At 42.4% G+C, this 27,969-nt stretch overlaps 1 protein-coding gene across 1 annotated transcript in view; it reads right to left on the bottom strand.

Annotated features, from left to right (window-relative positions):
• Positions 1–2,704: 2,704 nt before the first annotated feature.
• ETV2 (ETS variant transcription factor 2) overlaps positions 2,705–27,969 on the bottom strand; it is a 44,106-nt gene continuing 18,841 nt past the window's right edge. Inside the window, exons 2-7 of the mRNA XM_068242308.1 lie at positions 10,541–10,598; positions 9,175–9,342; positions 5,827–6,189; positions 4,928–5,062; positions 4,568–4,689; positions 2,705–3,075 (exon numbers count right to left, since the gene is read on the bottom strand). Of these exons, the coding sequence (XP_068098409.1) occupies positions 2,866–3,075; positions 4,568–4,689; positions 4,928–5,062; positions 5,827–6,189; positions 9,175–9,342; positions 10,541–10,598 (1,056 nt within the window). The 3' untranslated portion in view covers positions 2,705–2,865. The remainder of the gene's footprint in view (positions 3,076–4,567; positions 4,690–4,927; positions 5,063–5,826; positions 6,190–9,174; positions 9,343–10,540; positions 10,599–27,969) is intronic.

Here is a 27,969-nt window from a genome sequence, read left to right as displayed (position 1 = left end):
TGGTCTTAGTGTGCACAACCAGCCTCTGTGCCCCAGTAACATAATTAAATCCCACCTCGGGTTCTCTTTAAGGCCGCTATCGAAGCATCCTGGGCCTCCATAACACCTGAGCAGTGCCACAGGCTGATTGCCTCCATGCCACGCCGCATTGAAGCAGTCATTTCTGCAAAAGGATTCCCGACCAAGTATTGAGTGCATAACTGAACATGATGATTTGCAGGTTGACTTTTTTTTTTGTTTTCAAAAACACTTTACTTTTATTGGTTGGAAGAAAGATGCTAATTTTTTAAGATAGGAATTTTGGGTTTTCATGAGCTGTATGCCCAAATCATCAATAAGAAAAACAATAAAAGGCTTGAACTACTTCAGTTGTGTGTATTAGAATCTAAAATATATGAAAGTCTAATGTTTATCAGTACATTACAGAAAATAATGAACTTTATCACAATATGCAAATTTTTTGAGAAGATCCTGTAGACCATGTTAGTGATTAGATTGTGAGCTCCTCTGAGGACAGTCAGTGACATGGCTATGTACTCTTTACAGTGCTGCAGCAGATGTAAGTGCTGTATATAAATACATAATAATAATATGGTGGGATATTAGACTATGACTATGGTAGGATTAGATTGTGAGCTCCTCTGAGGACAGTCAGTGACAGGACTATGTACTCTGTCATGTGCTGCAGAAGATGTCAGTGCTATATAATGTGTGCAGCATAGAGTTGAGCCAATCAAAATAATCGGCTGCTGCATTTATGTTGCCTTTTCCAAGCTGTATAAACTGGCATAAAATTATATTAACTTTCTAGTTCCTGGCTTATGCCTGGTACACACCATGCAATTTCCCATCAGATAGATGGGTCGATAGATCATTTCCAACAGATCCAGTCGGAATTCCGACCGTTTTTCTGATCACTTCTATGCAAAATCTATCAGGAAAACAATCAGATCGGACCTGTCGGAAATTATCTATTTGATCTATAGTAAAAGCTACGATTTGTGGTAAAGAAATTTAGGCGCACGGTTATCGGTTGCCTCCCGGCGCAGAAATTTACCTTCTTTGCCTCAAATTGCGACTTTGATAATGGTTGTGCTGTGCGGCAAGGTAGGTAAATTTCGGCACCAGGAGGCAGTGATTAGCGGCAGTGACAGTAAATGTCAGAGCCTGATAGCATCGCGGGTGTTCGGGTCTTGTGAAAATCCTAATTGCGACAATTAGGATTTCCCACAAGCTCCCGGCGCCCACTATGCCATGGGCGCCGAAATTTACCGTCACTGCCGCTAATGAGGTGCCAAAGTTTACCTTCCTTGCCACATATCATGGCTTTGCGGTGTGGGGTGTTAAGCTTTAGGAGGAGGGTAGGTTTAGGCACCACCGGGGGGATCTTGGCGTTAGGCACCACCAGGGGGCGTTCTATGGTTAGGCATCACCAGTAGCCTTGCTCTCCACGGATTAATCACAAGTAACCACGGTGGTTACTCGTGATTCAAATAAACTCTAATTGCCGCAGCTGAGCGGCTAGATGCGGCAGGGTTAATTACTCATAATGCCGCCCAGCGTTTCAACGAGGTGCAAGCGTCCAAATGGACGCATTGCAAGCCTCGCTATGGAGCACTTCCGAATGATTAATCCGTGGAGAGCAAGGCTAATCACCAGGGGGTTGGACATCTGTAGAGGGAAGGACCATGCCCCGCCTTACCTTGATAAATATGCTTCTGTGATCGGTCATTTTAGAATAAAACAAAAACACTCATTCTGTAAAAAATGTTTTTATTATGGCGAATACATAAAATATAATATTTAAATATTTACACAGTAAATAACACAATTAGTCGGGGCTAATGGAATGTACCTGAGTGAGAGAGTCGGGGAATGGCTAGAAGGCACACGGACTAGGAATTATTGAGGACTCTCATCACCCTACAGCATCTATATTAAGCTTATTTTCTATTGGACGCGGCCACCGTACCCCATCTTGTGTCCAGCGTCTACAACACAGGTCCAAACTCCAGTCCTTGAGGGCCACATCCATGCCAGTGTTTAGGATGGACTCAAAAATGGAGAAAAAGGTTCTGCCTGATGAACCATGCTTTTCCTGATTCAGTCCCATCCATTAATTTGAGCTGTGCAAAAAATGTGTGAGGACCTTGGCCCTTGAGGACTGTGTGAGGACCTTGGCCCTTGAGGACTGGAGTCTGACATCCCTGGTCTACAGTATTGTCCAGTGCTTTTACAACAAACGTCTTGTAGTGCTTGGCTGCGTTTCGAACCAGGTCACCTTCAATCGCAGCAGGTCCTGAAAGATCGTCGCATGCTCAACGTCTGAGAATCGGGCAACCCTTAGAACAACTGATTGGTCGGCACCACCATACACGCATGTACCATGGTTTCTCCAACCTTTTTTGTTCCAGCAACTTCCCTTGGATCCCAGTTCTTGACACGTTATTACATTGACCAATGTAATTGCGTCACTGTGTACATGTGCCATTGGCACATGCACACAGTGACGCAGATTTAGCAAAAGAAGTGCAAGAAAAACTAGAGCAGAACTAAAGCAAGATGAAGCAGGTGTCCAAATCAGGAATTCTGATTGGTCGCTCTAAACTCCGTGTCTGCATTAAATTTTCTCCAGTTCTCCTTGCACTGGTTCGATAATTTTTGCTGCATTTAGACATGTTAAGGACCGATCTAGATCTACCATCTGGCAACCGTTTATATCATTGTTCATCAGTCGGCAGAAGACTTCATCTCCGATCATCCAGTTTGTTTTGTTAAGATTGTTCATCTTTCAGAAGTGAAAATTTGATCTAGAGTAGAAGTCCTGTTTTAAACAGTCTGTTGGACACCAACTTGGTCGTCTCTTCACAAGCTCTTGGGACTCGGGCTCCGGTCCTTGGCGTCTTGTGTCGGCCTGTTGAGGAGGTTTTGGAGGTCGCACACAAATTTGTAGACGTATCTCTGGCCTCCGGTTTTGTGGATGATGTTTTTGTGGTAGTAATAGCGCAGTCCTCGACTTAGCTTCTCGTAGTTCATCCTGGGTTTGTTCTTACGTCTGCCCCATCGCCGTGCCACCTGGGAGAGCATAAATTGCGTTAAAAGAGGATAACTGGTGAATGAAGCGTAACTATTCTAAAAATAAATGAATATATTTGTTTTCTGCCTGATGATGATGATGTAAAAACCCAACTTCATGAAAAGCTTTCATATTAAAGCGGCCCCAAACCAAACATTTTTTTTTTTTTTATTAAAAATATTTAGTTGCACCACTCTGACACATACAAAGATAAATAAACACTCCTTCAAACCTATAAGCATTTCAGTGACTGCTTTTCACCCTTCTCTTTCCATAACTAGGGTTATACTGGGGGCAGCTATTAGTAATTCCTCCATTGCCAGACACCACTTACTCCACCAGTTTGCCGGATTTTGTCCCGGCAATCTGAAAGGAAGGGGTTCCTCCAATAAATGTAAAATATTTTATATTTGTCATCATGCAGCTGAAAAAAGGCTGCTATTTATTATTATAATTTAGAAAATCGATTTTATTTCTGAAATCTTGTATTTTTAATTTGGGTCCACTTTAATTTTGGCTAGTGAGGAAAGGGGTTAGGCCTTCTTTTAGGTTTTTAATTTATATAAGTGTGTTGTGTCCTTTTGTCTTGTGGGAATTTGCTCCCTGTCCAGATAGACGTATACATTTCTCTCCATGAATGACAGAGATGGCTTCAAATAAAACCATTTTTGTAGAGTATGGAAGGGCAAAGGTGGCCATATACCTCTTGATCTGCTACCAGATAGACCAATTAGATAGATCCACATCTGATCGGAGAAGGATCTACCTCCTGAAAATCTATTGCGATCATGCTGAAATCTATTGGAAATTGTCCTAGGGCCGCCACTTCTGCTTGCGGGACACACAACGCAGACACAACACCCCCACCACCACTGATGGGAAGGAGCAAGTATGGTTTAGGAGAGCCAGCGAGAAAGTCCATAGGGAACAGTTCTCCAATCACAGCAACAGCTACAACTTGAAGCATGATGAATTGGTCGTATAGTGTGGGCGTATTATTACTACGACCAATTTGAAAACTGGACATTCGATTGGTTGCTATCCACCCAATCACGTTTGCAGATTATCCCTATGGACTTTCTCACTGGCTCACCTCAACCAAAGTAGCTCCGAAGCAAATTTATTGAACTACTCTAGAGCCACTATTGAGCTAATAATTCTGAGTTGGTCCAAACTGTATGCTAGTATTGCGCAAATTTATGCTGAATTTGGTTGGAGCATTTTCAAGCACATAAAATTTGTATCAAATCAGAATTGGCATCATCTTTAAGGTGGCCATGCAATCAAATCAATCGGTTTTCCTGTTTTGTATTTTGTTTTTTAGTTTCAATTAAAAATGATCGAATGTATAAGGAATTGAAAAGAAAAACTTTTTTAATCTCTGGACTGAGCGAGAAAGATATCATTGTCAAATAAATGCTTATTATTAATAATAATAAATGTATAACGTAAAGGATGGAGGTATTCCCTGAACCTGAGGCTGTGTCTTACCTCATTGGGGTCGGAGAGTTTGAACTCCCAGCCATTCCCGGTCCAGTTTATGAGCTTCTGACAAGAGGAGTCTTGCAGTAGCTCCAGGAGGAACTGCCACAACTGGATGGGACCCGAGTTGCCTGGAGACACCAATACATTCGTAAGTTAGTCACTTTTTAGACTTGAGCTACTCTTGCAAACATCAGCATTTGTTAATTTATAAGGGTTTTCCTGCATATCCTAATAAAAACACAAAGAAATCTGAAATTAAAATAACCTGATAAGATAAACAATTCTAAAAGGCTACATGAGAACTATAGCAGTGGACCGGAATTTGGTAAAAAAAAATATATGTATATATGACTTTTCTAATCTTACCTGTTGAGGGCAGTTTGCCGTCTTTGGCTGCTGCGGTTTTCTGGTTGTAGGTGGAGTAATAACAGTCCTTGTTAGTGGCAGTCCGCCGGCTCGCTGGGTTGGAGGTTTGGTAGAAGTTGGAGTCGAAGACAAAACCTAAAAGTTGAAGCGACCATTGTAAGATATACAGAGTATTACAGTGGACAAACGACATTGTCAAAGCTTCTTTCACATCATTGGTGGTCTGTTATGGCCAGCTCTGGTGTACATTAACACCCCACACTCCCACCATTACACTTTCCTGACAGTGAATGGAGAACGTGCATTATATATCACATGAAATTAGGGCCTTCAGTGCAGAGACGGATGAAAATGAAGTGGGGCCTCTAGGAAAGGTAGTAGCTCTAGCTCTCCCTTATGGAACTTTTGGTGACCTAAGATAGGAGAGGGATCATATAAGGTGGCAATGGGACACCCTGCCACCCAGTAGGCCCCAGGCACCTTGCCTAGGATGCATTATGGATAATCCTGCTCTGCTTCAGTGAGATTCAGTAACCCCCCCCCCCCCCCCCCGGTATTGCTCTCAGTATATTAGCCCCACCCACAGAGATTCCTGTTAACTCCTAACAGCTGATCTCATTGGCCAATTTTTCTTAATGGAACTTTTTTTTTTCAACTACAGAAGCCTTGGTCATCACAAAACTGGTAAAAGGGGCTTCATCAAAACCTGGTTGGTGTCCTACTGAATCAAATTCTTATCTCCCAGTATCAACGTCTCCCCACCAAACACTACAAAAGCAAATGATGATGATGCACCTCTTACTGGATTGAGACAGTCCAAGATTAACCTACAACTGCTCTCCAATAGCTGAGACTTGTTATATGTGAAGTTGAAGACCCTTTTAGAAGTGTCCTCTTACCTGAGTTGAGGTTTTGAGGTGCTGATGATCTCTGTTGGTTATTGGAGGCCATGGGGGAATGGTTTGAGTTTCTGATCTCGGCAGACTGGCCAGAGTTCATCCAGGTATTGTCATCCCAGCTTTGCCAATCTTGGGACGCCCATGAGAAGCTCTGATCACCAACAGAGCCAGCCCCGGAGTTCTGGGAGTATCCATCCAACCCGGGCGGGAAGGTGAGGTTCTGCTGAGTTTGGTAGAGGGATTCTTGTCCATTTTGATGGTTCCCCAGCACACCCTGCTGGATGTTTTGGTTCTGCAGTTCCTCCGCCACCCCCGACAACATTCCCTGGAATGATGATATGTATTCATCCGTCCCTCCTTGTCCTGTATCAACAGAAACACAATATGACCATGTTAAGCATGTGGTTAATTTTGGCATTTGTCATTCAGGAGAATTAAAAACATGAACTTCTGTGTATGGTTGTAAAACAAAACAGGAGAACCGAGAGCCCAATATGGTGTAGTATGTCGTGACAATGATAATAAATACTAGTTAAAGTGTAACTGAACTCTTGTACAGGACACAAGGAAAAGAGAGAAAGTCACCCTGTGTGTTTTTAAAAAGATGAAACTGTCTAATTCCCACTCATCTGTGACTAATTACAAGCTGTAATTTGATCTCTCAGCTGTGTCAGCACAGACATTTGGCAGACACCGCTAATATGTAAACACAGGATTTTAACCTTTTGTCTGCTTCCATGAAAGCAGGAAGTAGATGTGCTGAAGATTTATTGCAGGAGTCCTGTAAGCTGTAACAAAGAAATGTTTTTTTCTGTATAGGCTATTATGCTGCTGTTTATCTTTTAGAGCAGAGAGGAAATTATGAATTCAGGTCTGCTTGAAATAGGAGTAATACAAACAAGGGTTACCAGCAAGGTAACCACTTAATAGGCAGGTGGGAAATCAAATCTGTCCCTACTCAGAATTAAAAAGTCGCTCGCTGTAGCAGGAGATTGATCAGGGGGAGGGGATACCTATTGAACCACAAAGCAAAGTTACAGAGGTGCCAGGTTAGGATAAACCACTTTAAAAACTTGAAAAGGGAGGACAGTGTTGGATGATTGGATTGGAGAATGATAAGAATGTTCTCACATGCAAATTTAGCTTCACCATGGAGGTGTAAGTTGAGACAATAAACAAATAACACATCTGCTGGGAGCTGTAATTGGCTAATCGCAACCTCCGCCTCCTGGGTGGGGCTCATTAGCATACCAAGAGAAATCTGATCTTCCCTGAAAGATTTCACCTTCTCAGCAGCACATCTCATTCATGCAAGACAACCTCTGCTATATGACTGCTTGATTTGATGGTTTGATCAAATTGATTGTCTAATTAAACTGAAGTTGATGAAAGCTAGGGACTTATGCTGGAAATACACTATAAGTTTTTTCAGCAGATAGATGGTTCGATAGATAATTTCCGACACGTCCGATCGTTTTTCGAATCGATTTTTCATACAAGTGAATGGAAATTGATAAAAGATAAGAAAATTGATCCGAAATAAGATCGGACAGTAAATCGACTGAAAAATCTTGTGTATTCCCAGCATAATGCTGGGTACACACGATACGTTTTTTCGATCGATTTTCCGATCGATATTTGATTCTGTTATCTTTTCTTATCTATTTCCATTCACTTCTATGAGAAATCGATCAGAAAAACGACTGAAAATAAGATCGGACATGTCGGAAATTATCTATCGATTCATCTATCTAACACAAAATTGTATGGTGTACATTAGATTAGATTAGCATTAAGGTGGCCACACACCATACAATTTTTTAAATATCTGTTCAATTTAAGAATTGCAATCAATTTTTCTGACTGATTGTAACATTTCAAAAATCTGACCATTGCACCACACATATATGTTCAATTTTTCCCCAATTATGATAAAAATGATTGGAAACTCTGAGAAAATTGCTAGGGTGTGTATATTAATAAATTTACAATCTAACACACACCATACAATCTTTAGTAGAAATTGAACAGAAATATCTGGCATTCCGGATCGATTTAAATCGAAAAAAACGGGAAATCCGATCGGATTTTTCAGTCGAATGAAAAAAAAAAGCTTTCGATTTTTTTCGAGAGATACGATCGTTTTTATCGAATTGCTGTAAAATCGGATCATTTTATTGTATCGTGTGTGGCCACCTTTAGATTTACCTGCTACATAGAATTTTTTTTCCAACATGTTGGAAAAAATCTATCTGGCAGGTAAATCTGACAGAAAATCTAATGCTGGGAATACACGGTACACGGCCATTAGATGGCTCGATTGATAATTTCCGACCTGTCTGATTACCCGCCGAATCGATTCGGCGCTCGATACCGCGGGCGGGACAATGGAAAAAGATAAGGAAAACGATCAGAAGATAAGAGAATCACCCACGGGGACGAGCTGGAATCAACCCAGCGGCATATTCGAGCTGCAGAAACGTACCGTGTATTCCTGGAATAACACAGAATTGTATGGTGTGTACCTAGCATTAGGTCTGATACATACTTAGGCCCAGCGCACACCAATAACCTCGAGCAGATCCGCAAAACGCTAGAGGTTTTTGGAGCAGATTTCAGAGCGACTCTAGGCATGGTTAGAGAGGTTTTCTAAACATACCTAGCGTTTTTTGGAGCGTTTTTGTGTAGCAGATTTCATATATTGTTACAGTAAAGCTGTTACTGAACAGCTTCTGTAACAAAAACGATTGGAAAACCGATCTGATCTAGCGTTTTTCAGAGCGGTTTTCCACTTTCCTATACTTTACCATTGAGGCAGAAACGCCTCAGAAATCTAAGAAATGCTTCAGCCCCCGAGTTTGCGTTTGTGGAAAAAACGAGCCGCTCTGGTGTGCACCAGCCCATTCACTATCATTAGCCAAGCGGTTTTCCCCCTGCAAGCCTTTTAAAAAACGCTCCAGAACCGCTGCGGTGTGCACTGGCCCTTAGGGCTCGTTTGCACTTTTGTGATTTTAGAATCTCTTGCTAATGTTACCCTATGTGTGTGCACACTGGAGTGATGTAATTTTGTAAAAATCCCCCATAGCATTGCATTAGCAAGAGGTTTACAAATCACTAGCATTTAAAAAGCTCTTGTAGTGTGAATCAGCACTCAGTTAGGATTGGCCAATCACTGAATCATTTTGCCCCTTCCATGTGGTATCAGGGCTAACATTGTGAATACTATGAGCAGACTGTGTAAGTAAGTCCTCCTACTACGTGGAGGTGCTACAATTGGTCAAACATTAGCCAATCATAATTGGCCAGTAAATGAAGTTGTGTGGGGTTGGAGTCGGTGGGAGATCTCACCTTGGTTGTAGTTCTCCCAGTAATACAGAGACTGGTCTGTGAAGGAGTCGCTGGAGAGGGGGGAGACGCTCTGCTGCCACACAGGCGGGTACTCCTCCTTCACCAAGATCAGCGGGGCACAACTCCGCTCAGCATCCTGCGGGAAACCGGCATCTTCAAATTTAAAGTCTGTAAAAGAAAATAAGGGGTGTTTACCCCATCCATGTGGCAGGGCTGAGCCCCCCTCCTCACTCATGCACTGGTCTATACATCCCTGGAGACCCCTAAAATAAAGTAGAGCTGAACTCTTGCACAGGACAGAAGGAAAAACATAAAGAAATACACCCTGTATGTATTTAGTGAGTTTAGCCTTTCTAATTCCCCCTCATCTAATACTAATCACCACTGTAATTTGACCTCTCAGCTGAGTTAGCTTGCTGCCTCGGCAGAGCAGCTAATTTGTAAACACAGGAGGCTAACCCTACATCTGCTTCCATGAAAGCAGGAAGTAGACGCACTGCAGGTTTATTGCAGGATTTGGATCAGCTGTAACAAAGAAATGTTTTTCTTTAAAGATTATTATGCTGTTGCGTATCTTTTAGAGCAGAGAGGAAGTTCTGAGTTCAGGTCCGCTTTTAATGGTTCAGTAGGTGAGTGACAGACTAGAGGTGGTCAATAAGATGCAAATCATTTTAGCTTGTATGCAAATAGAACCAATCAAATGCACTTTTTGTCAAATATGACTGTCCTAGTTCTAAGCAGCATGCGATTTGTAATAACTCAGCATGCGAGCTGGATTTAGTGTTACATCGGTGACCATACATGCAGCTCAGAATCCAGACATCGGCAGAAAGCGCCTTTTTATTGGTCCAATACACTTTCAATTATGATTGTCCAATCACTGACCGATTTTACCCCCCCCCCCCCCATGTAGTATGAGAGTCAATACACATTGCATAGAATGTGAAGGTAACCCTTATACTGTATATAACTGTACTGTATAACTATATACAGTATTTTCTGTAATAAATTCTATCTATAATAAAAGCCCCTTCTGCATTATAATAAACAAATGATTAAATATAATTTACTCAAAGCCTATAAAAATGTGTATATACAAAATACATTATATAGTTATAGAGATTGAGGTATGAGAATTACTTTTGATAATGATGATTATTGCTTTTGTTAATGAAAACACTGGTACAGATGTAATTGCAACAGCAAGTACATTTAAAGTTTTGAGAGGCAGTGGAACTACAAGTCCCAGCATTCGTGAATACCAGTATGGGAGATCTTACTGCCAGTAAATTCTGTCATCTTTATAAAGATACATGCTCATAGGATATACACATGATCTACAATAAATAGGACTTTCCAAACTTACCTAGGCTAGGCACCTCCTGAGGGGGTCTTTCAGAGCCATAAAAACAGTTCAGCGCCATCTGCAGGCAGAAAGGACAGGGTTAGTAACGGCACAAAGCTGACCTTAGGATGGGGGGGGCTGACTCTGACGTCAATAGTACACAGTGGTAAGATTTGGGAGTAGTGGGGCGGAGTGGGAAGAATGTTTGGTTGTGCAGTCATAAGCTGAAAATGAATGAGGATAAATGGAACAAAAATGAACCAAATATTTTATGTGGTCCTTGGGTTGCAAAATGTAAGATCTATTGAAAATTGAGGTGTGGAGAACTTCGGAAGACAAAGCTGAGATCCCAGAGGAAAAGTCAGATATTGATAGGAAAATAGGAAGGTTGGTGCATTTTTGGTGGTAAAAGTTGCTAAGAAAATAACCTGTCATAATTGGCACATTAACATCATTTCCTGTAGAAGAAGGTGGGAATCTCAAGGGAAGATGCAAAATAATCAGTGCCCCATATGCATTTCAATTTTTCTCCTGTTTTCTCCCAGGAGATAATTTTTCATGTTGTATTTAGAATATGTTTTCAGCACGTTGCAATTGAAAAAGTACCAAAACGTAGGTGGAAAAGTACTATCAAAACTATTTTTACTATTTTATTGCTAAAAGGCATTTTATTGACAATTTTGAAATGATCACTTGGGAGAAAATGTGAATTGCATGTGAGCTGAGGTGTTGGGAGAAATACGTTTGGACTTCATGAAAGTTCTGTTTTTCCAGGTAAGAGTTATAAAAGGATATCTCTGCCAGGTGGACGGACCTTGAATTTAGCTTACTGAGAGCATTCCAGAACTTGGCACACTGGGAGTTAGGATTACAAAGTTTGGAGTGTTTAGGGTCAGAATTTACAAAATTTACAATTAAAAAAATATAATGAGGAATTCATTATTGCAAAATGAATATGGTAAAACCCAAAATCAAAAGAATTTGAGGTTATGATGCCATAGATTGTAGAAATTGAGGTACTAATGATAAAACATTAATGGTACAATTTTTAGCCAACAATCGTATTTTCTATGAGATCTCTCAGATTGAAATAAAAGATCATATTTAATTGATCCAACCACTAAAGAATCCAATGTGTGATCATATCTCCACCAGTTGTGATCAATCTATTAATAATTATACTCTGTTCTCAGTTTCTCTGTTTTCATGCAAAACGATCTGAATAATCGGATCCAAAATACGATCGTTTACTAAAAATTGTACTATTTAGAATTTAAGAGTCATGATTGTTTTGGTTAATAATGTAGAATTAGGAATATGAAAGGTAAGGAGGACAGAAGTTTTGGGGTGATGCCTCAGAATATGGACATGTTTGGAGTCACAATCATAACTCATCGCCCATCCTTGAGGTCTGTAGAGTTTGAAGGACTACGTAAGGAAATAGTTTGGAATGCTACAGGTAAAAACGTCTTTATGTTGAGTTGTGGAAGATCACTCACCTCAGTCTGTTTCTTTGCTGGTCAGCTTCCTCTGTCACACCTTCTGAGCTGTCTCTAGATGCAATGTCCTCCTCTGCTGCCCCTCATGCCTTATAAGCAACCAGCCCACCTCCTGATTGGCTCCTGGAAGTGTGACGTTGCCTCTCATCTTCTCCCTCCAGGGGGGAGAGTTTCCGTGACATCACAAATCACAACTCCAGACTGTAGCCTGGCTGAGGAGGAGGAGGGGAGGGGGGTCTTATCAGAGGGGTCAGATGACAGCTTGAGAGCCATCACTCAGAGAAGAGGAAGAGATGGGGGGCTCCTCACATCACAGCTAGCTGGGCTAATATTCCTTCTATAAATAGCCAGACCCCCCAATGCATCCAAATACTGACTGCCCCTCAGTTATATCACTCATTCTCTTCTTTATAAAGTATATTTGGCAATATTATTCCTTGACCATAAATACCTTTACCAAAAAATAGACCAATTCCTACAGTTTTCCTTCTTCAATTCTAGTTAAGGGACATTGGCTATACTTGAGGAAAAAGTTAGCAAGAAAACTTTGCAACCAGCAAACTTGCTTCTTGGTTGAGATGGTCGATGAAATGTTAATAATTTTGGTTTGTGTATAAATGAATTCAAATTATAAGCAGGTATAAAGCTACGTACACACATACGACAACAATCGTTCGTTGTGAACGACGAACGAACTTTTAGTTGATGAAAGAACGACTTAAGTAAAGTTAGCTTTTAAAGGTGTGTAACGATCTGATCGTTAGAACGAACATTACATCACGTAAAGCAACTATTGCGCTTGCGCATAAAAATGAAAAGTTCCATGGTGAAATAGTGAAATGCGCATGTCAAGCCTAGTACGAACGACCATTTTCCAATGATGTACTACTTTTGCAAACGATCGTCGTTGGAAAAAATCCGCCAAGCTAGATCGTTCGTTTTTAACGATCTAGCTCGTCCGTTGTTAGACTTAATGGCCGTTGGCTGCTTTTTTTTAAATGATCGTCGTTTGAAATGATCGGGGAACGATCGTTTCAAACGACTATAGTCGCATGTGTGTACGCACCTTTAGACCAGTCAAAATTAGAGATGTTTGGTTGGCCCAGTTTTAGCTTGCATAAAATTAGCATGCACTAGTAATCTGCTAATTTGCTTACAATTTTGATTATGATTATATGTAATTATGATATCTAAATTTAATTCATTTTGCGTATTTGTAAATTCAGCATGTTTTTGCAAAATTATGAAGGTGACCGGCATAAATTACATTCGTGCAAATCAGAAATAAGTGGGAACAACAAGGCCAAGAAAAAAAAAACACCTTGTAGTTTTTGAGAACATTTTTTTTTTAAATGTATTTCTTCCCAGAGAATCAAATTTGACATTTTTCATGTAATTGCAAAACACATTTATGGTTCTGTGCAAAATGACACACATTTGCTAGAAATTTTGCATTACGATTTCATACTGTAATTGTGAATTCCAACACAAAATTGCGATTATGTGAAATTCGAGCTCAACACATATGCATGTTACTTACCAAGCTGATTGGTTGTGTATACAGATCAGAGCCTGGAGTTGAAGTTAATGTTTAGATTGCAAGCTCTTTTGACCAGAAAAGCTCTTCCTCTTTTTTTTTTCATCCTAAACTTGTGAACTAACCCATTATTTTATACGCTGGGAATACACGGTTCATTTTTTTCACTGATTAGATGGTTCGATAGATAATTTCTCACATGTCCGATCTCCTTTTCAATTCTTTCGCCGCTTGATTTCTGCTAGAAGTAAATGGAAAAATATAAGAAAAACAAGCGGAAGATAAGAGAATAGACTGCAGAATCGAGCGGCAAAAACGATCGAGAGGAGAAATGAGTGCCAGAAACTAACCGTGTATGCCCAGCATAACTTTACGGTGTTATGTAATATTTTGGCACTTTAGAAGAAGAGGTTAATCATTTCATTCCCGATGAAAAATTAACTTTGAAAATTGGAAGTTCAGTCTCACCCTTTGAAAAGTGTTAGCTGATTCGTTGCCATGTTCAGAACTTGGAGGTGGCAGTTGGGGCACATTGATTGTGCGGTCAGGGCAGGGGGCGGAAGTTGGGGCACATTGATTGTGCGGTCAGGGCAGTAGACCGAAGTTGGGGCACATTGATTGTGCGGTCAGGGCAGGGGGTGGCAGTTGGAGCACATTGATTGTGCGGTCAGGGCAGGGGGCGGAAGTTGGGACACATTGATTGTGCGGTCAGGGCAGGGGGCGGCAGTTGGGGCACATTGATTGTGCGGTCAGGGCAGGGGGCGGAAGTTGGGGCACATTGATTGTGCGGTCAGGGCAGGGGACCGAAGTTGGGGCACATTGATTGTGCGGTCAGGGCAGTAGACCGAAGTTGGGGCACATTGATTGTGCGGTCAGGGCAGGGGGTGGCAGTTGGAGCACATTGATTGTGCGGTCAGGGCAGGGGGCGGAAGTTGGGACACATTGATTGTGCGGTCAGGGCAGGGGGCGGCAGTTGGGGCACATTGATTGTGCGGTCAGGGCAGGGGGCGGAAGTTGGGGCACATTGATTGTGCGGTCAGGGCAGTGGACCGAAGTTGGGGCACATTGATTGTGCGGTTAGGGCAGTAGGGCGGAAGTTGGGCAACATTGATTGTGCGGTCAGGGGATGTATAGGGTAAGGCAGCCACAGCTTGTGCCGTGGGCTCCGGATAATTGGGGGCACAAGCCATGCTCTGTGATACCCCAGAGCTGGTGTAGATCATTGTTTCTCAACTCAGTATTCAAGTACCCCCAGCAGTGCCTGTTTTGTGTAAGTCCACAGAGATAGATAATGAGCTCTGCTGAGGCACTAATTACCCCACCTGTGAATATTTGTGGTTTTCTGCAAAACCTGCACTGTAAATGAGGAATGAGTTGAGAAACTCTGGTATAGGGTGACAGTACAGTGTTTAACATGAGCACATGCTGGGATAATAGCTATCCAGACATGTAAGTGCTGTCACTCTACACTAGGAGGCTATCATGGCGATCTGTCTTTGGGGTATTTGTTAATGATGAGCTACCTGTTACTGGGGTCTGTAATAGGAAGGACAGAGGGCTGTTATTGGGGAGCAGTCTGATATGCGGGTGGTCGCGTTCATGGGTGGGGTGCTATCTATTCCTGGGGCCTCTCATGGGGAAGGGGTCTTTGTTCTAGTGGGAATTTCATGGGTGGGGTCCTGTCTGTTACTGATGTCTATTGTGGAGTCTGTCATGAGTTGCAGCTTGCTATGGGGGTCCACTACAAGGTGCTGTATGGTACAGGGGTCTGTATTGGGGTAATATATGTTACAGGAATCTGTCATGTTGGGTTGTTTGCTATGGGGGATCTGTCATAGGGTGCTCTTTATTACAGGGGGTCTGTCATGGGGTGCTGTATGTTACTGGGGTCTGTCATGGGGTGCTGTATGTTACTGGGGTCTGTCATGGGGTGCTGTATGTTACTGGGGTCTGTCATGGATGCTGTATGTTACTGGGGTCTGTCATGGGATGCTGTATGTTACTGGGGTCTGTCACAGGGAAGCAGGAAGTTTGTGTCTTCTGCTAGCGAACGAAGTTAGGGCGCTGTTAATAGTGCCCATTCACATATAGGCGCCCAAATTTCCCACCAATACCGATATTTCAACGGGTGCCCAAAAATTAGCTTTTTGCGGTGGGGGGTCACGGATTCGCAGCGAGTGGGGGCTGGGGCCGTAAAGGTTAGACGCGAGAGAGATGTTATGGTTAGTCATGGGGGTGGGGAGGTTAGGGTAGAGGGGGGTTCAGTTTGAGAATAAGGTTAGGTTTAGCTGTAGTGAAATATCAGTATTTATTACAGATATTTTACTATAGTCATTTTCAGTGCAACAGTAGAATGTCAGTAAATTTACCGATATTTTACTATCAACTTTTTGGGGTGCCCACATTTTCATGTCCTCCAGTCACGCGTAGCGCTCTGTTATAGGGGGTCTGTCATAGGTTGCTGTTTGCTATAGAATGGTTGAAATGGGGTGCTGACTGTAACATGGACTATCATGGGGTGCTGTTACTGGGGTCTGTCCTGGGGTGCTGTCTGTAACAGATGTTCTGTATTGGGGTGCTGTTACTGGGGTCTGTATTGGGGTGCTGTATGTTACTGGGGTCTGTCCTGGGGTGCTGTCTGTAACAGGGGGTCTGTATTGAGGTGCTGTTACTGGGGTCTGTCCTGGGGTGCTGTCTGTAACAGGGGGCCTGTATTGGGGTGCTGTATGTTACTGGGGTCTGTCCTGCGGTGTTTTCTGTAACATGGGGTCTGTCCTGGGGTGCTGTCTGTAACAGGGGGTCTGTATTGGGGTGCTGTTACTGGGGTCTGTCCTGGGGTGCTGTCTGTAACAGGGGGTCTGTATTGGGGTGCTGTATGTTACTGGGGTCTGTCCTGGGGTTTTGTCTGTAACAAGGGTTCTGTATTGGGGTGGGGTATGTTACTGGGGTCTGTCCTGCGGTGCTGTCTGTAACAGGGGGTCTGTATTGGGGTGCTGTCTGTTACTGGGGTCTGTCCTGCGGTGTTGTCTGTAACAGGGGTTCTGTATTGGGGTGCTGTCTGTTACTGGGGTCTGTCCTGCGGTGTTGTCTGTAACAGGGGGTCTGTATTGGGGTGCTGTCTATAGCAGGTCTGTATTGGGGTGCTGTCTGTAGCAGCTCTGTACTGGGGTGCTATCTGTAACGGGGGCCTGTCATGGGGGTATTCTAGTGTGCGTATTACAGGTAATTGTGTACAGCTCAGAACGGATCGAGGTATAGCCTCCGCTGGGTCTGATTAATCAAATCACATCGGGTGGTTATCAAAAAATTCTGTGTGGGGACAGTCCCCCAGCGTGTGTCACATCAAACACATCAAACACACGGCCCCCAACCCCCCCCCCCCCCCCCCCGCCCCACATCAAACACACGGCCCGCCCCCTCCAGACCAGACCACACTGACAGCGGAGATTTGCTTACTGGGCTCGAATCTTAACTTTCATATCCGGAAGAAAAGATTTTTGTTGTCCCTCTCTTGTCCAATGTTTTACAGCTCTCTGATAATTCCCCCCTTGGCCCGCGGGGTGTGGTGCGTTCCAGTATCTTATCTCCCCCGGCCAGGGACCATGTTCAGCACTTTCTTATCACCACCAATTGGATTTACATGATTTCTGACTGAGGCTGCCCTGGCTGTGGAGATAGTCCGAGAAATCTCTACAGAAAGAGGAAAAAAAACACACAGATTTACTCTTCAAGAATCGCTGGTGGGGTCCCTGTCTATAAAGTGTCTCTGCAAAACTACTGCAGAATTTAAACCCCTAAGCTGGCCATACATCTCTTGACTTGGCAGCCAATCGACTATCTGATTCGATAATTATTATTGAATGGGATGAGAATTGGTGCTGCCAAGAGTATTCCCAATCGACGATGTGACCAATTTTGAGACAAGGTTGGTCGCATGTATAGATCACATTGGTAGTATTTTCTCGCACTCACTAAAGGATCAAACCCACAGTCTTTAAGGGGAGTGTTACAGCTGAAAAGAGGGATGACGCCCTATATGCGGTATTCAACAAAGAAAAAAGCAGGCACGTCCAAAATGTAATCTTTATTGGTTCCATGTAAAAAATATGGCCAACGTTTCGGAGCCGGGTAGGACCCCTTTATCAAGGCAATATTTGCTTGGAGGCAAAGATCTGTCTGCTGCTGTGCAAAAGTTTCTGTATAGGAAGTTGGGAGTCTGTCTCCTGTAACACTCGGTGACAGTGATGTGCATTCACTGCGATCATCAGCAGCCTGATGATTTGAAAGTTTCAATAGATTTTTAGTCAAAATCTCAGCAGATGAATAGAATCTGCAAAAAATCAATGCGTGTATGGCCACTTTAAGGGCTCTTTCACACCAAAAATCACGATCAGCATCGCAAACTCACTGTGATGCGATCACGATTTTCGCTATTTATAGCAAGCACATTTGCTTTCCAGGATTTGTGACAGGTTTTTAAAAAAAATTAATATTGATCGGTGGAAAAATGCAGCATGCAGCGTTTCAACGATCATCGTAAAACTGAAGCGCACAAAAAGGGCAGCGCAATTACCGTGTTATCGCAGTTGTGATCGGCAAATCACGGCGATCCGAAAACGCACTTAGAAACGCGGATGGTGTCAAAGGTCCCTTAAAGAGAAACCGTAACCAAGAATTGAACTTCATCCCAATCAGTAGCTGATACCCCTTTCCCATGAGAAATCTATTTTCTCAAACGGATCATCGGGGGGAAATCTGTATGGCTGATATTGTGGTTAAACCCCTCCCACAGTGTGATGTCAGGACCATGGTCCTGACAGTTTCCTGTCTGTGAACCTCATTGCATTGTGGGAAATACAGCGGTTTCCAAATGCCAAAAAGCCAGCAGCATCTCCTTCCACTGACATCGACTGCCAGCAGTAAAAATAGCACCATGTGGTAAATGTCAGAATGTAAATCAGGGAAAGGAAAGCTTTTACAATGGGCAAACACTGACTAAATCATTTATACATAATTATTGTAAAAATAAAGCAGATTTTTGTTATTATTTTCACTGGAGTTCCTCTTTAAAGGACAACTGAAGTGAGAAGAATATGGAGGCTGCCATATTTCCTTTTAAACAATACCAGTTGCCTGGTAGCCCTGCTGGTCTATTTGGCTGTAGTAGTGTCTGAATAATACCAGAAACAAGCATGCATCTAATCTAGTCAGATCTAACAATAATGTCAGAAACACCTGATCTACCGCATGCTTGTTCAGGGGCTATGGCTAAAAGTAGGCAGAGGATCAGCAGGATAGCCAGGTACCTGGCATTGCTTAAAAGGAATAGAATATGGCAGCCTCCATATACCTCTCACTTCAGTTGTCCTTTAAGAGGAATGTAAGCCTTGCTTTACAATGTTTAAAAAAGCATTTCTACACAATGATTTGTATAAATGTTTTTTACCCACAACCAAGAGATACTTGATCTGTACTAATATTGAGAAACACAGATCTATACATATTGTTCTGACGTTTCTAGTGCCCAGATGCACAGAGTGATCATTATGTAAGCTTCCAGTTGTGTCACTTCTTCATCATTACATTGTGCATGTGGTAATGTGATGCAATGGTAACACAACAGGCTGAAGTAACAGCTTACTGGTAAACAAATGTTTGCTTTTTAGTACAATTTAGAATAAAGTTTGATTCAATAAAGAGGGCCTAATAAACATGCACAGGGCCTGATCTGGCCATAGACAGAGGTGAACCTGACCAGCCACCGTAGCCGAGAACCAGTTTAGCATGTGCACAAGGCTTAAAGTGAACCAGAGACGAAGCACCCTCATGTATTTTACCATATATATCAGTGGGAACATTAGAGAAAACACCTACCCTGCTCTTGTTTCATTATTTACTGCTCAGCCTGCTTGTTATCAGCCCTGATAAAATCCCCGACTGAGCATTCAGTCTGGCTTTGTTCAGGAATATTTATAGCTCAGTCTGTGTTCTCTCATGTCTTTTCAAGCCCAAGCCTGCCCCCTGCTGGCTCTGCTCAGGAATCATTATAGCTGAGTCATTATAGCAAAGCCAGACTAAATTCTCAGTTGGGGATTTGATCAGGTCTGATAAGAAACCAGCTGTGCAGTGCAGAATGAAACAGAGAGCATGGTAGGTGTTTTCTCTAATGTTCCCACTGATCTATATGGTAAAATACATGAGGGTGCTTCGTCTCTGGTTCCCTTTAAAGGACACCTGAAGTGAGGTGTATATGGAGGCTGACATATTTATTTCCTTTTAAACAATACCAGTTGCCTGGCAGTCCTGCTGATCTATTTGGTTGCATTAGTGTCTGGATCACACACCTGAAACAAGCGGGCAGCTAATTCAGTCACACTTCAGTCAGAAACATCTAATCTGCATTCTTGTTCGCGGTCCATGGCTGAAAGTTAGAGATGAGCAAAAATGTTGCATAACCGTAAATTTGCATCGTAATGCGAAATTATGATGAAAAATCGTAATGTGAAAATTCGGGTGAATTCATAACCAATTTTGTTTGTAAGCGTAATCAGGAAATGGACAAAAAGTTGGGATAGTAAAAATTGCACCCTGCAGAAAGAAAACACAGAGGCAACAGGAGCCCACATGCTGCAGTACGTCACAGTACCAGAACTATGTAAAATATGCGGATGTATTATACTCACAGACGGATTGCAGAAGGGCAGCCGACCACTAGAAGCAGGTGGAGATGTATAACCCCGACTCCACTCGGGTGACCAGACGGAGTTGGTGATGGTCGCACTCTTGATAAAAAGCAAACCTCATATGACCTAAAGTGGTCAAAGAGGGAGGATCCCCCTCCAAAAGAAGGGAAAAGGCACAGGATAAAGTTGAATGAGGCGCCCAGAGCAGATAAAATGGGTTAAAAACAAAATTAAAAAAGTGAGGTGGCTTAACTCAATGAAGACAAATTCACATATTAATAGAATTGTATTGCACTGGCAACACGTTTCGTGGGTGCATACCCACTTCCTCAGGCCAAATAGCAGGGCCTAATAGTGCTTGAAGGCACAAATAAGGGAGTCTTGCCCAAGGTCTCACACCCGAGGAAGGGCTCCGCCCGCAACATTGTGTATACTACCTTGCTGCTCCAATACAGCTTGTTGCTGCTTTCAGCCTCAGAGTGCACTATTAGGCACTGCTATTTGGCCTGAGGAAGTGGGTATGCAGCCACGATACTCGTTGCCAGTGCAATAACATTATATTAATACGTGAATTTGTCTTCATTGAGGTAAGCCACCTCACTTTTTTCGTTTTATTTATTTTTAACGTATCTCATCTTCTCTGGGCGCCCTTTTTCCCCTTTATCCTGTAATCAGGAACTGTAATTTTTTCTGAGTTAAACTACTTTAAGACCACTCTAAGCCCGCGGCAGCAGCCCCAGGACCGCCTAACGCCGATTGGCGTCAAGTCCTGGGGCTGCAGTTTGCAGGAGATCGTGCGCAGGATGCGCACACATCTCCTGCTCGGGGGGTGGAGCTCCACCCGCTCTTCAGTCTCCGAGACTGCTAGATGGCGTAATTTATATGTACAGCGCTGCGATCGGCAGCAGCGCTGTACTCAGGACAGCCGTGTGACACAGCTGTCCCCCTGGGGGACAAGAGAGCGATCGGCTCTCATAGGCAGAAGCCTATGACAGCCGATCGCCAGGATTGGCCGGCTGGGGGGTGGGAGGGTTTAAAAAAAATAGTAAAAAATAATAATAAAAAAATAACAAATATTGATTAAATAAAACAAAAAACACTGGGGGCGATCACTCAGACCCCACTAACAGAGAGCTCTGTTGGTGGGGGAAAAGGGGGGGGGTTCACTTGTGTGCTCTGTGTGGCCCTGCAGCTTGGCCTTAAAGCTGCTGTGGCCAATTACAGAAAAAACAGCTTGGTCTTTTGGGGGGTTTAACACAGTGGTCCTCAAGTGGTTAAAAAACATTTTTCCTTTGTATTTTTAAAATCAGTTTTATCAAAAACTACAAGATCTTTTTGAAAAATGTGTCTTGCTGCCACCCTTTCCCTTAACATGGTGGCGTAGTGGTTAGCTCTCTCGCCTTGCAGCGCTGGGTCCCTGGTTCGAATCCCAGCCAGGACACTATCTGCAAAGAGTTTGTATGTTCTCTCCATGTCTGCGTGGGTTTCCTCCGGGCACTCCGGTTTCCTCCCACATTCCAAAAACATATGGATAAGTTAATTGGCTCCCCCTAAAAATTGGCCCTAGACTACAGTACTTACACTACATAATATAGACATATGGCAATGGTAGGGATTAGATTGTGAGCTCCTTTGAGGGACAGTTAGTGACAAGATATATATATATATACACTGTACAGCGCTGCGTAATATGTTGGCGCTATATAAATACTAAATAATAATAATAAATAATAATAATAATAACATATGCAGCAACTTTGGTGATGATAACATGTTGGGGGGGGGGGGGGCTTTGCTACTAACCGCTAAAAATCGTCACTAAATTACGCAAATCATGTCCAAATGGTAAAAACGTGTGGCCGGAATTGTGAAAGTGTACACAAAGTTTTGCATAGACGGAATTAGTAGATTACAATCATCGCTGCGTGAGAGGCAGGACAGCCAGGCCATCTGCATTGTGTAAAAGGGAAATTAATGTGTCAGCCTCCATATCACTCTCACCTCTTGGGTGCTTTAAAACATGTAACTGGAATAGGAGAAGTATTACTGGGTGGCACAAGGAAGACCCAATGACGTCACAAGACACCAGTGCTTATGCTAGATTTTACCCAAAAGTATAGCAAACGACGGACTGTCCAAGGGCACAAAAATCTGATGTGTGTACATAGCTTTAGTGCAAGGTGTGCTCTGACCCCTGTGCTTTATCCACATTGTTCATCTATACTGTATAGCTTTAGTGAAAGGTGTGCTCTGACCCCTGTGCTTTATTTACACTGTCCGTCTATACTGTATAGCTACTTTTATTGTTTGGGGTTTTTTGTTTTTTTTGTTATATACAGCGCTAGGGATGGTGGGGAATTTTTGAGATTTTCCAATTTTCATGGTAAATTACCGCATTCTCTGATTAGCCCAATACTACTGAGTATTTCCGATTTTCCAAATATTCACGATAAAATGGAAAATTGGCAGTACTAGATTTTCACGGTAAATGACCGAATTCTCCGATTGGCCCAATACTACAGGAGTATTTCTGAATTTTCGTGGTAAAACGGAAAACTGAAAATATTGACTGCATTCGCTGATTGGTCCAATGCTATAGTATTTCCAATATTTCGTAAATATCTATATCTATGTACTAAAGATATTCCGATATTTGCAGAATCGGAAATTGGCAATTCTGACGATCCCTATACAGCGCTACCAAAATCATTGGTGCTAAATAAATCAATATTATTACTCAAGTGGGTACTATACTTTGATACAAGATCAGATCGTCCAAGCCCCGCCCCCCTTCCTTCCCCCTCCTCACACTCCTGGCACACGTCCCCCTCGCCCCCCCCCCCCCTGGTTTGACCCCAGAGTTGAGGAGCTGCACTTTAAAGCTCCTGCTGTTGACATAAGTATTTTTCCACCGTTTACAGCAGAGAAGGAGCCCCTCTTGATAGATGCTTCCAGCCGCCACTTTATTTTGGAAAAATCTCCTTGACAAATGATGGGGAAGTGGTCTAGAATGACACTATTAAATCACAGAGGGGGACACAGGACATGGACACGCATACATTACACGTGACAGAGAAAGTGCTTCTACCAGGATCGCATTCCAAAACTTCAATTCCCCAATCTATCAATTTACCTAGATCCTCGTCCCACATAAGAGAGGGCAGCTGAGGGCTCTGGGGGGGCCTCACTTAGCAAGAATCACCAACTCAGACACGCCTACTCATTCTCAAGAGGGGCAATTAAAATGGGGCGGGGGGGTTATTACCTGGCTGGCAAAAATATAAATGGCTAAGAGAGAAATTCAGAAGAAAAGCTGTCCATCTAAATAAGAGATACAAGGGCCCATATTTCACATCCTATCAATAAAATACTCAGAATAATTTTAACAGTACTTTTCCACTTACTTTTTGGTACTTTTTCAATTGAAAAGTGCTGAAAAGTTATTTTAAAAAGAAGATGAAAATCATCTCCTAGGAGAAAAAAGTGAATAGAATCAGGCCCTTTTTCTCCTGAGCTATCTCTAGATAATTTTCCTATGCGCTTTAAAATAACTTGTAAGCATTTTACAATAAAAAAAAAAATAAAAAAATATTTGGTGAAAAAGTGCTGTCAAAATTATTTTGAGTGTTTTCTCGCTTGCTGGTGATTTGAGGCTGCATTTCCACTTGTGCGGTGGAAATCGCCGCGGTAAAAATTCGCATGCGGTTCTATGCGAATGACGATGTATGCAAATTTAACCGTGGCAGTGCCTGTGTGGTTTTCCATTGTTTCTATGCAAATTTGCATGAAAATTCGCATACCCAAACCGCATGCGAATTTCCTATTAAATACATTGTATGCGATTCGCATAGCGGCATGCGAATTCTGATTGCTATGCGAATTCGCATGTGAAAAACGCATGCGAATTCGCGATAGTGGAAATGGGCCCTAAACGGCATTTTATGACAAGGGCCCATATGCAATTCACTTTTTCTTCACCTTGTTAATAAAATGCCTGTTATACCCCCAGCAAACAAGAAAATACTCAAAATAATTTTTATAGCACTTTTACACCAACTTTTAGGTAATTTTTTCAATTGTATAGTGCTTAAAGAAATACTGTAGGGGGGGGTCGGGGGAAAATGAGTTGAAGTTACCCGGGGCTTTTAATGGTCCCCCGCAGACATCCTGTGCCCGCGCAGCCACTCCCCAATGCTCCGGCCCCGCCTCCGGTTTACTTCTGGAATTTCTGACTTTAAAGTCTGAAAACCACTGCGCCTGCGTTGCCGTGTCCTCGCTTCCCCTGATGTCACCAGGAGCGCACGGTGCAGGAACAGACCATACTGGGCCTGCGCAATACACTCCTGGTGACATCAGTGGGATCGAGGACTCGGCAACGCAGGCGCAGTGGTTTTCAGACTTTAAAGTCTGAAAAAGTCAGAAGTAAACCGGAGGCGGGGCCGGAGCATCGGTGAGTGGCTGCGCAGGCACAGGATGTCTGCGGGGGATCATTAGAAGCCCCGGGTAACTTCAACTCACTTTCCCCCGACCCCCCTACAGTATTCCTTTAAAGGACTATCACAAAAATAGTAAAATTTAAAATACGTGTAAACAAATAAGAAGTATGTTTCTTCCAGAGTAAAATGAGCCGTAAATTACTTTTCTGACTTTTTTTATTTTTAAAGTGGTACCCACTGGCTTTAAACAACCAGCATGCAAGAAGATACTCAAAATAATTTTGATGGTACTTTTTTCACCAACCTTTGGATACTTTTTCAATTATAAAATGTGGAAAAGTTGTTTTGAAAAGATGAATATTATCTCCTAGGAGATAACTCAGGAGAAAAATTTTATTGCATATGGGCCTTACTCAATGCACCCTTTTCACCTAAGTTTTCTCTTCTTCTCATCTTCTGCTTTTCAGCACTTGAAAACGTACTAAAAAGTACGTTTTCAATTAAAAACGTACTAAAAAGTAGGTGAAAAAGTACTGAGTGTTTTCTTGCTTGCTGGTGGCTTAAACGGCTTTTTCTGGACAAGGGCCATGTGCAATTCTCTTTTTCACCTGAGTTTTCTCACGGGAGATCATTTTTCATCTTTGATCTTAAATAACTTTCCAGTACTTTTCAACTAAAAAAGTACCAAAAAGTTGGTTACTATTAAAATTATTTTGAGCATATTCTTGCCTTCTGGGGGCTTAGAATGTATTTTATTGAAGAGTTTAAAAATATCACCTAGGAGAAAACTCAGGTGAAAAAAGTTAATTGCGTATGGCCCAATGTGTGAAAATATCCCCTAGGCGAAAAAGTGAATTGAATAAAGGCCCATGATGATGACGCTCCTTGTGATGGAGGATTAGGGACAAACATAAAACACCTCTAAAGCTTTACATTTTGCTGAGGCTTATAAAGTTTATTTTTTGTTTTGTTTTGTTTTTTATATTATGGAACATATACTGAATATAATAATTAATTCCAGACTCCTGAGTAAAGTGTAGTGTAGACATGTCCACGGAAATATTGGTGATTAAAGTACCCCTGAAGTGGGGAGAAAAACATAGTGACACATGTGGCTATGGGGAGGGGGGCTGACTTGTACTGGAGGCACTTCTGGCTACTGTGGAGGGAGCTATACTGGGGAGGAGGCTTATATGCGAGTCAATCACTTTTTCCTGGTTTCTGAGGGAAAACTGGGTACCTCGGCTTATACACGGGTCAGCTTATATGCGAGTATATACGGTTATCCTCGGCCTCCTGATGCTGCTCGTTGTGTTTAAAGTCCCTCCCGTTCCCCAAACCTGGTCCTCTTCTGCGCATGTACGGCCAGTCCGCACTCCGGTTTGATCACGCGTCCATCGCCATGAGTGTTCTGCACATGCGCGGTTCTCTAAAGAATGAACCACGCTTGTGCAGAACGCTCACAGCAACTGGCGCTTAATCCAGACAGGCAATGCATCCACAGTTGCGCACAACTCTTGGTCTAGTCGCTCTATATCAGAGCGGCCAGCGGGAGAACAGAGAGGACCCAGAGGATGCCGAGGTATCTCGCGGATTTTAAAATACTATGAACAGATTGCGTAAAGGTCCGTACCCACAACACAATGTTTGCAGTAACTTTTTTTTGTGACAGGCAATAGTCTTTTTGTGATATTATGTAACATTGTTAAAAGAAAATTGATTAAACAGTGTTTAAAGGACAGCTGAAGATAGAGGAATATGGAGGCTGCCATGTTTATTTCCTTTTAATACCAGTTGCCTGGCAGCCCTGCTGATCCTCTGCCTCTAATACTATTAGCCATAGCCCCTGAACAAGCATGCAGCAGATCAGGTGTTTCAGACTTTAAAGTCAGATCTAACAAGACTAGCTGCATGTTTGTTTCTGGTGTTATTCAGATACTACTGCAGAGAAATAGACCAGCAGCGCTGTCAGGCAACTGGTATTGATTAAAAGGAAATAAATATGGCAGCCTCCGTATACTTCTTACTTCAGTTCCCCTTTAACAATGCTAAGCAATCATTACTCGTTTGAGTCATTCCAAATCACTAAACGAGTGGTCTTTCAGATCCCTATTGATCTCCACGCTAACTTTACCACAATCGTTTAAACAATCACTTGCATTCTTGTTTGCGCCGTTGTGAAAATGGATCGGAAAAAGATAATTCGCTTTCACTGATCCTTGATCCATCTTCACCTGAATACTTAAAGTGAACCTCCAGACTAGAAATCTACTCAGCAGCACTGAAAAGGCTTGGTGTTTCGTTAACAGTTTTACAACATCAGAACTTTGTTTTTCTTACCCAAGCCTCATTTTTAGCTGAACAGAAGAAAACTGCCAGGGCATTTTTTACCCCTGATGCTGTGCAAAGCATGATGAGATTTCTGATGTTGGTGTTCTCCTTCTGCTGTTTTGGTGCAATTTTTTGTTTAATTTTGAATTTGAGATTTGAAGCCTAGCGCGCAGCTGGGAGGGGTGATCAGGACACAGGACAGTTGGAACTGTGTCTCATGCTCCCTGTCACCTCATTTCAACCAAAACGATGGCTGCCCCCATGAAATCACAAACATTTGCCTGTTCTTTTTAAAACAAGGTGGGTAAGAGATTATATTACCGATCTATTTTAATTAACATAACTAATGTAACTTAATGACAGTATGTTTGTTTAGGCTGAAGTTCCCCTTTAACTTAAGGATGATCTCACAATACCTTAAAGAGGAACTCCAGTGAAAATAATGTAATAAAAAGTGCTTAATTTTTACAATAATTATGTATAAATGATTTAGTCAGTGTTTGCCCATTGTAAAATCTTTCCTATCCCTGATTTACATTCTGACATTTACCACATGGTGACATTTTTACTGCTGGCAAGTGATGTCACTGGAAGGAGATGCTGCTTGCTTTTTTGACAGTTGGAAACGGCTGTTATTTACCACAATGCAACAAGGTTCCCACAGTGTGGTGTCAGTACCTCAGTGCTGTGAGGTGCTGACATCACATTGTGGGAGGGGTTTCATCACAAAATCAGCCATACAGCGCCACCTGATGATCCGTTTGTGAAAAGGAATAGATTTCTCATGGGAAAGGGGGTATCAGCTACTGATTGGGATGAAGTTCAATTCTTGGTTTTGGTTTCTCTTTAAAAGAATACGCCTACTTGTAAATTGTAGTGTATAAACCATTTCATGATCTTTCCTAGTCTCCTCCCACCTGCACAAGGTAGTGGATATTGCTTTGCAAAATTGGACATGAGATAA

The sequence above is a fragment of the Hyperolius riggenbachi genome, chromosome 6 (genome assembly GCF_040937935.1).
Source record: "Hyperolius riggenbachi isolate aHypRig1 chromosome 6, aHypRig1.pri, whole genome shotgun sequence".
Lineage (NCBI taxonomy): Eukaryota > Metazoa > Chordata > Amphibia > Anura > Hyperoliidae > Hyperolius > Hyperolius riggenbachi.
The sequence above is the reverse complement of the archived record's forward strand: the minus strand, read 5'-3'. Positions and strand labels throughout refer to the sequence as shown.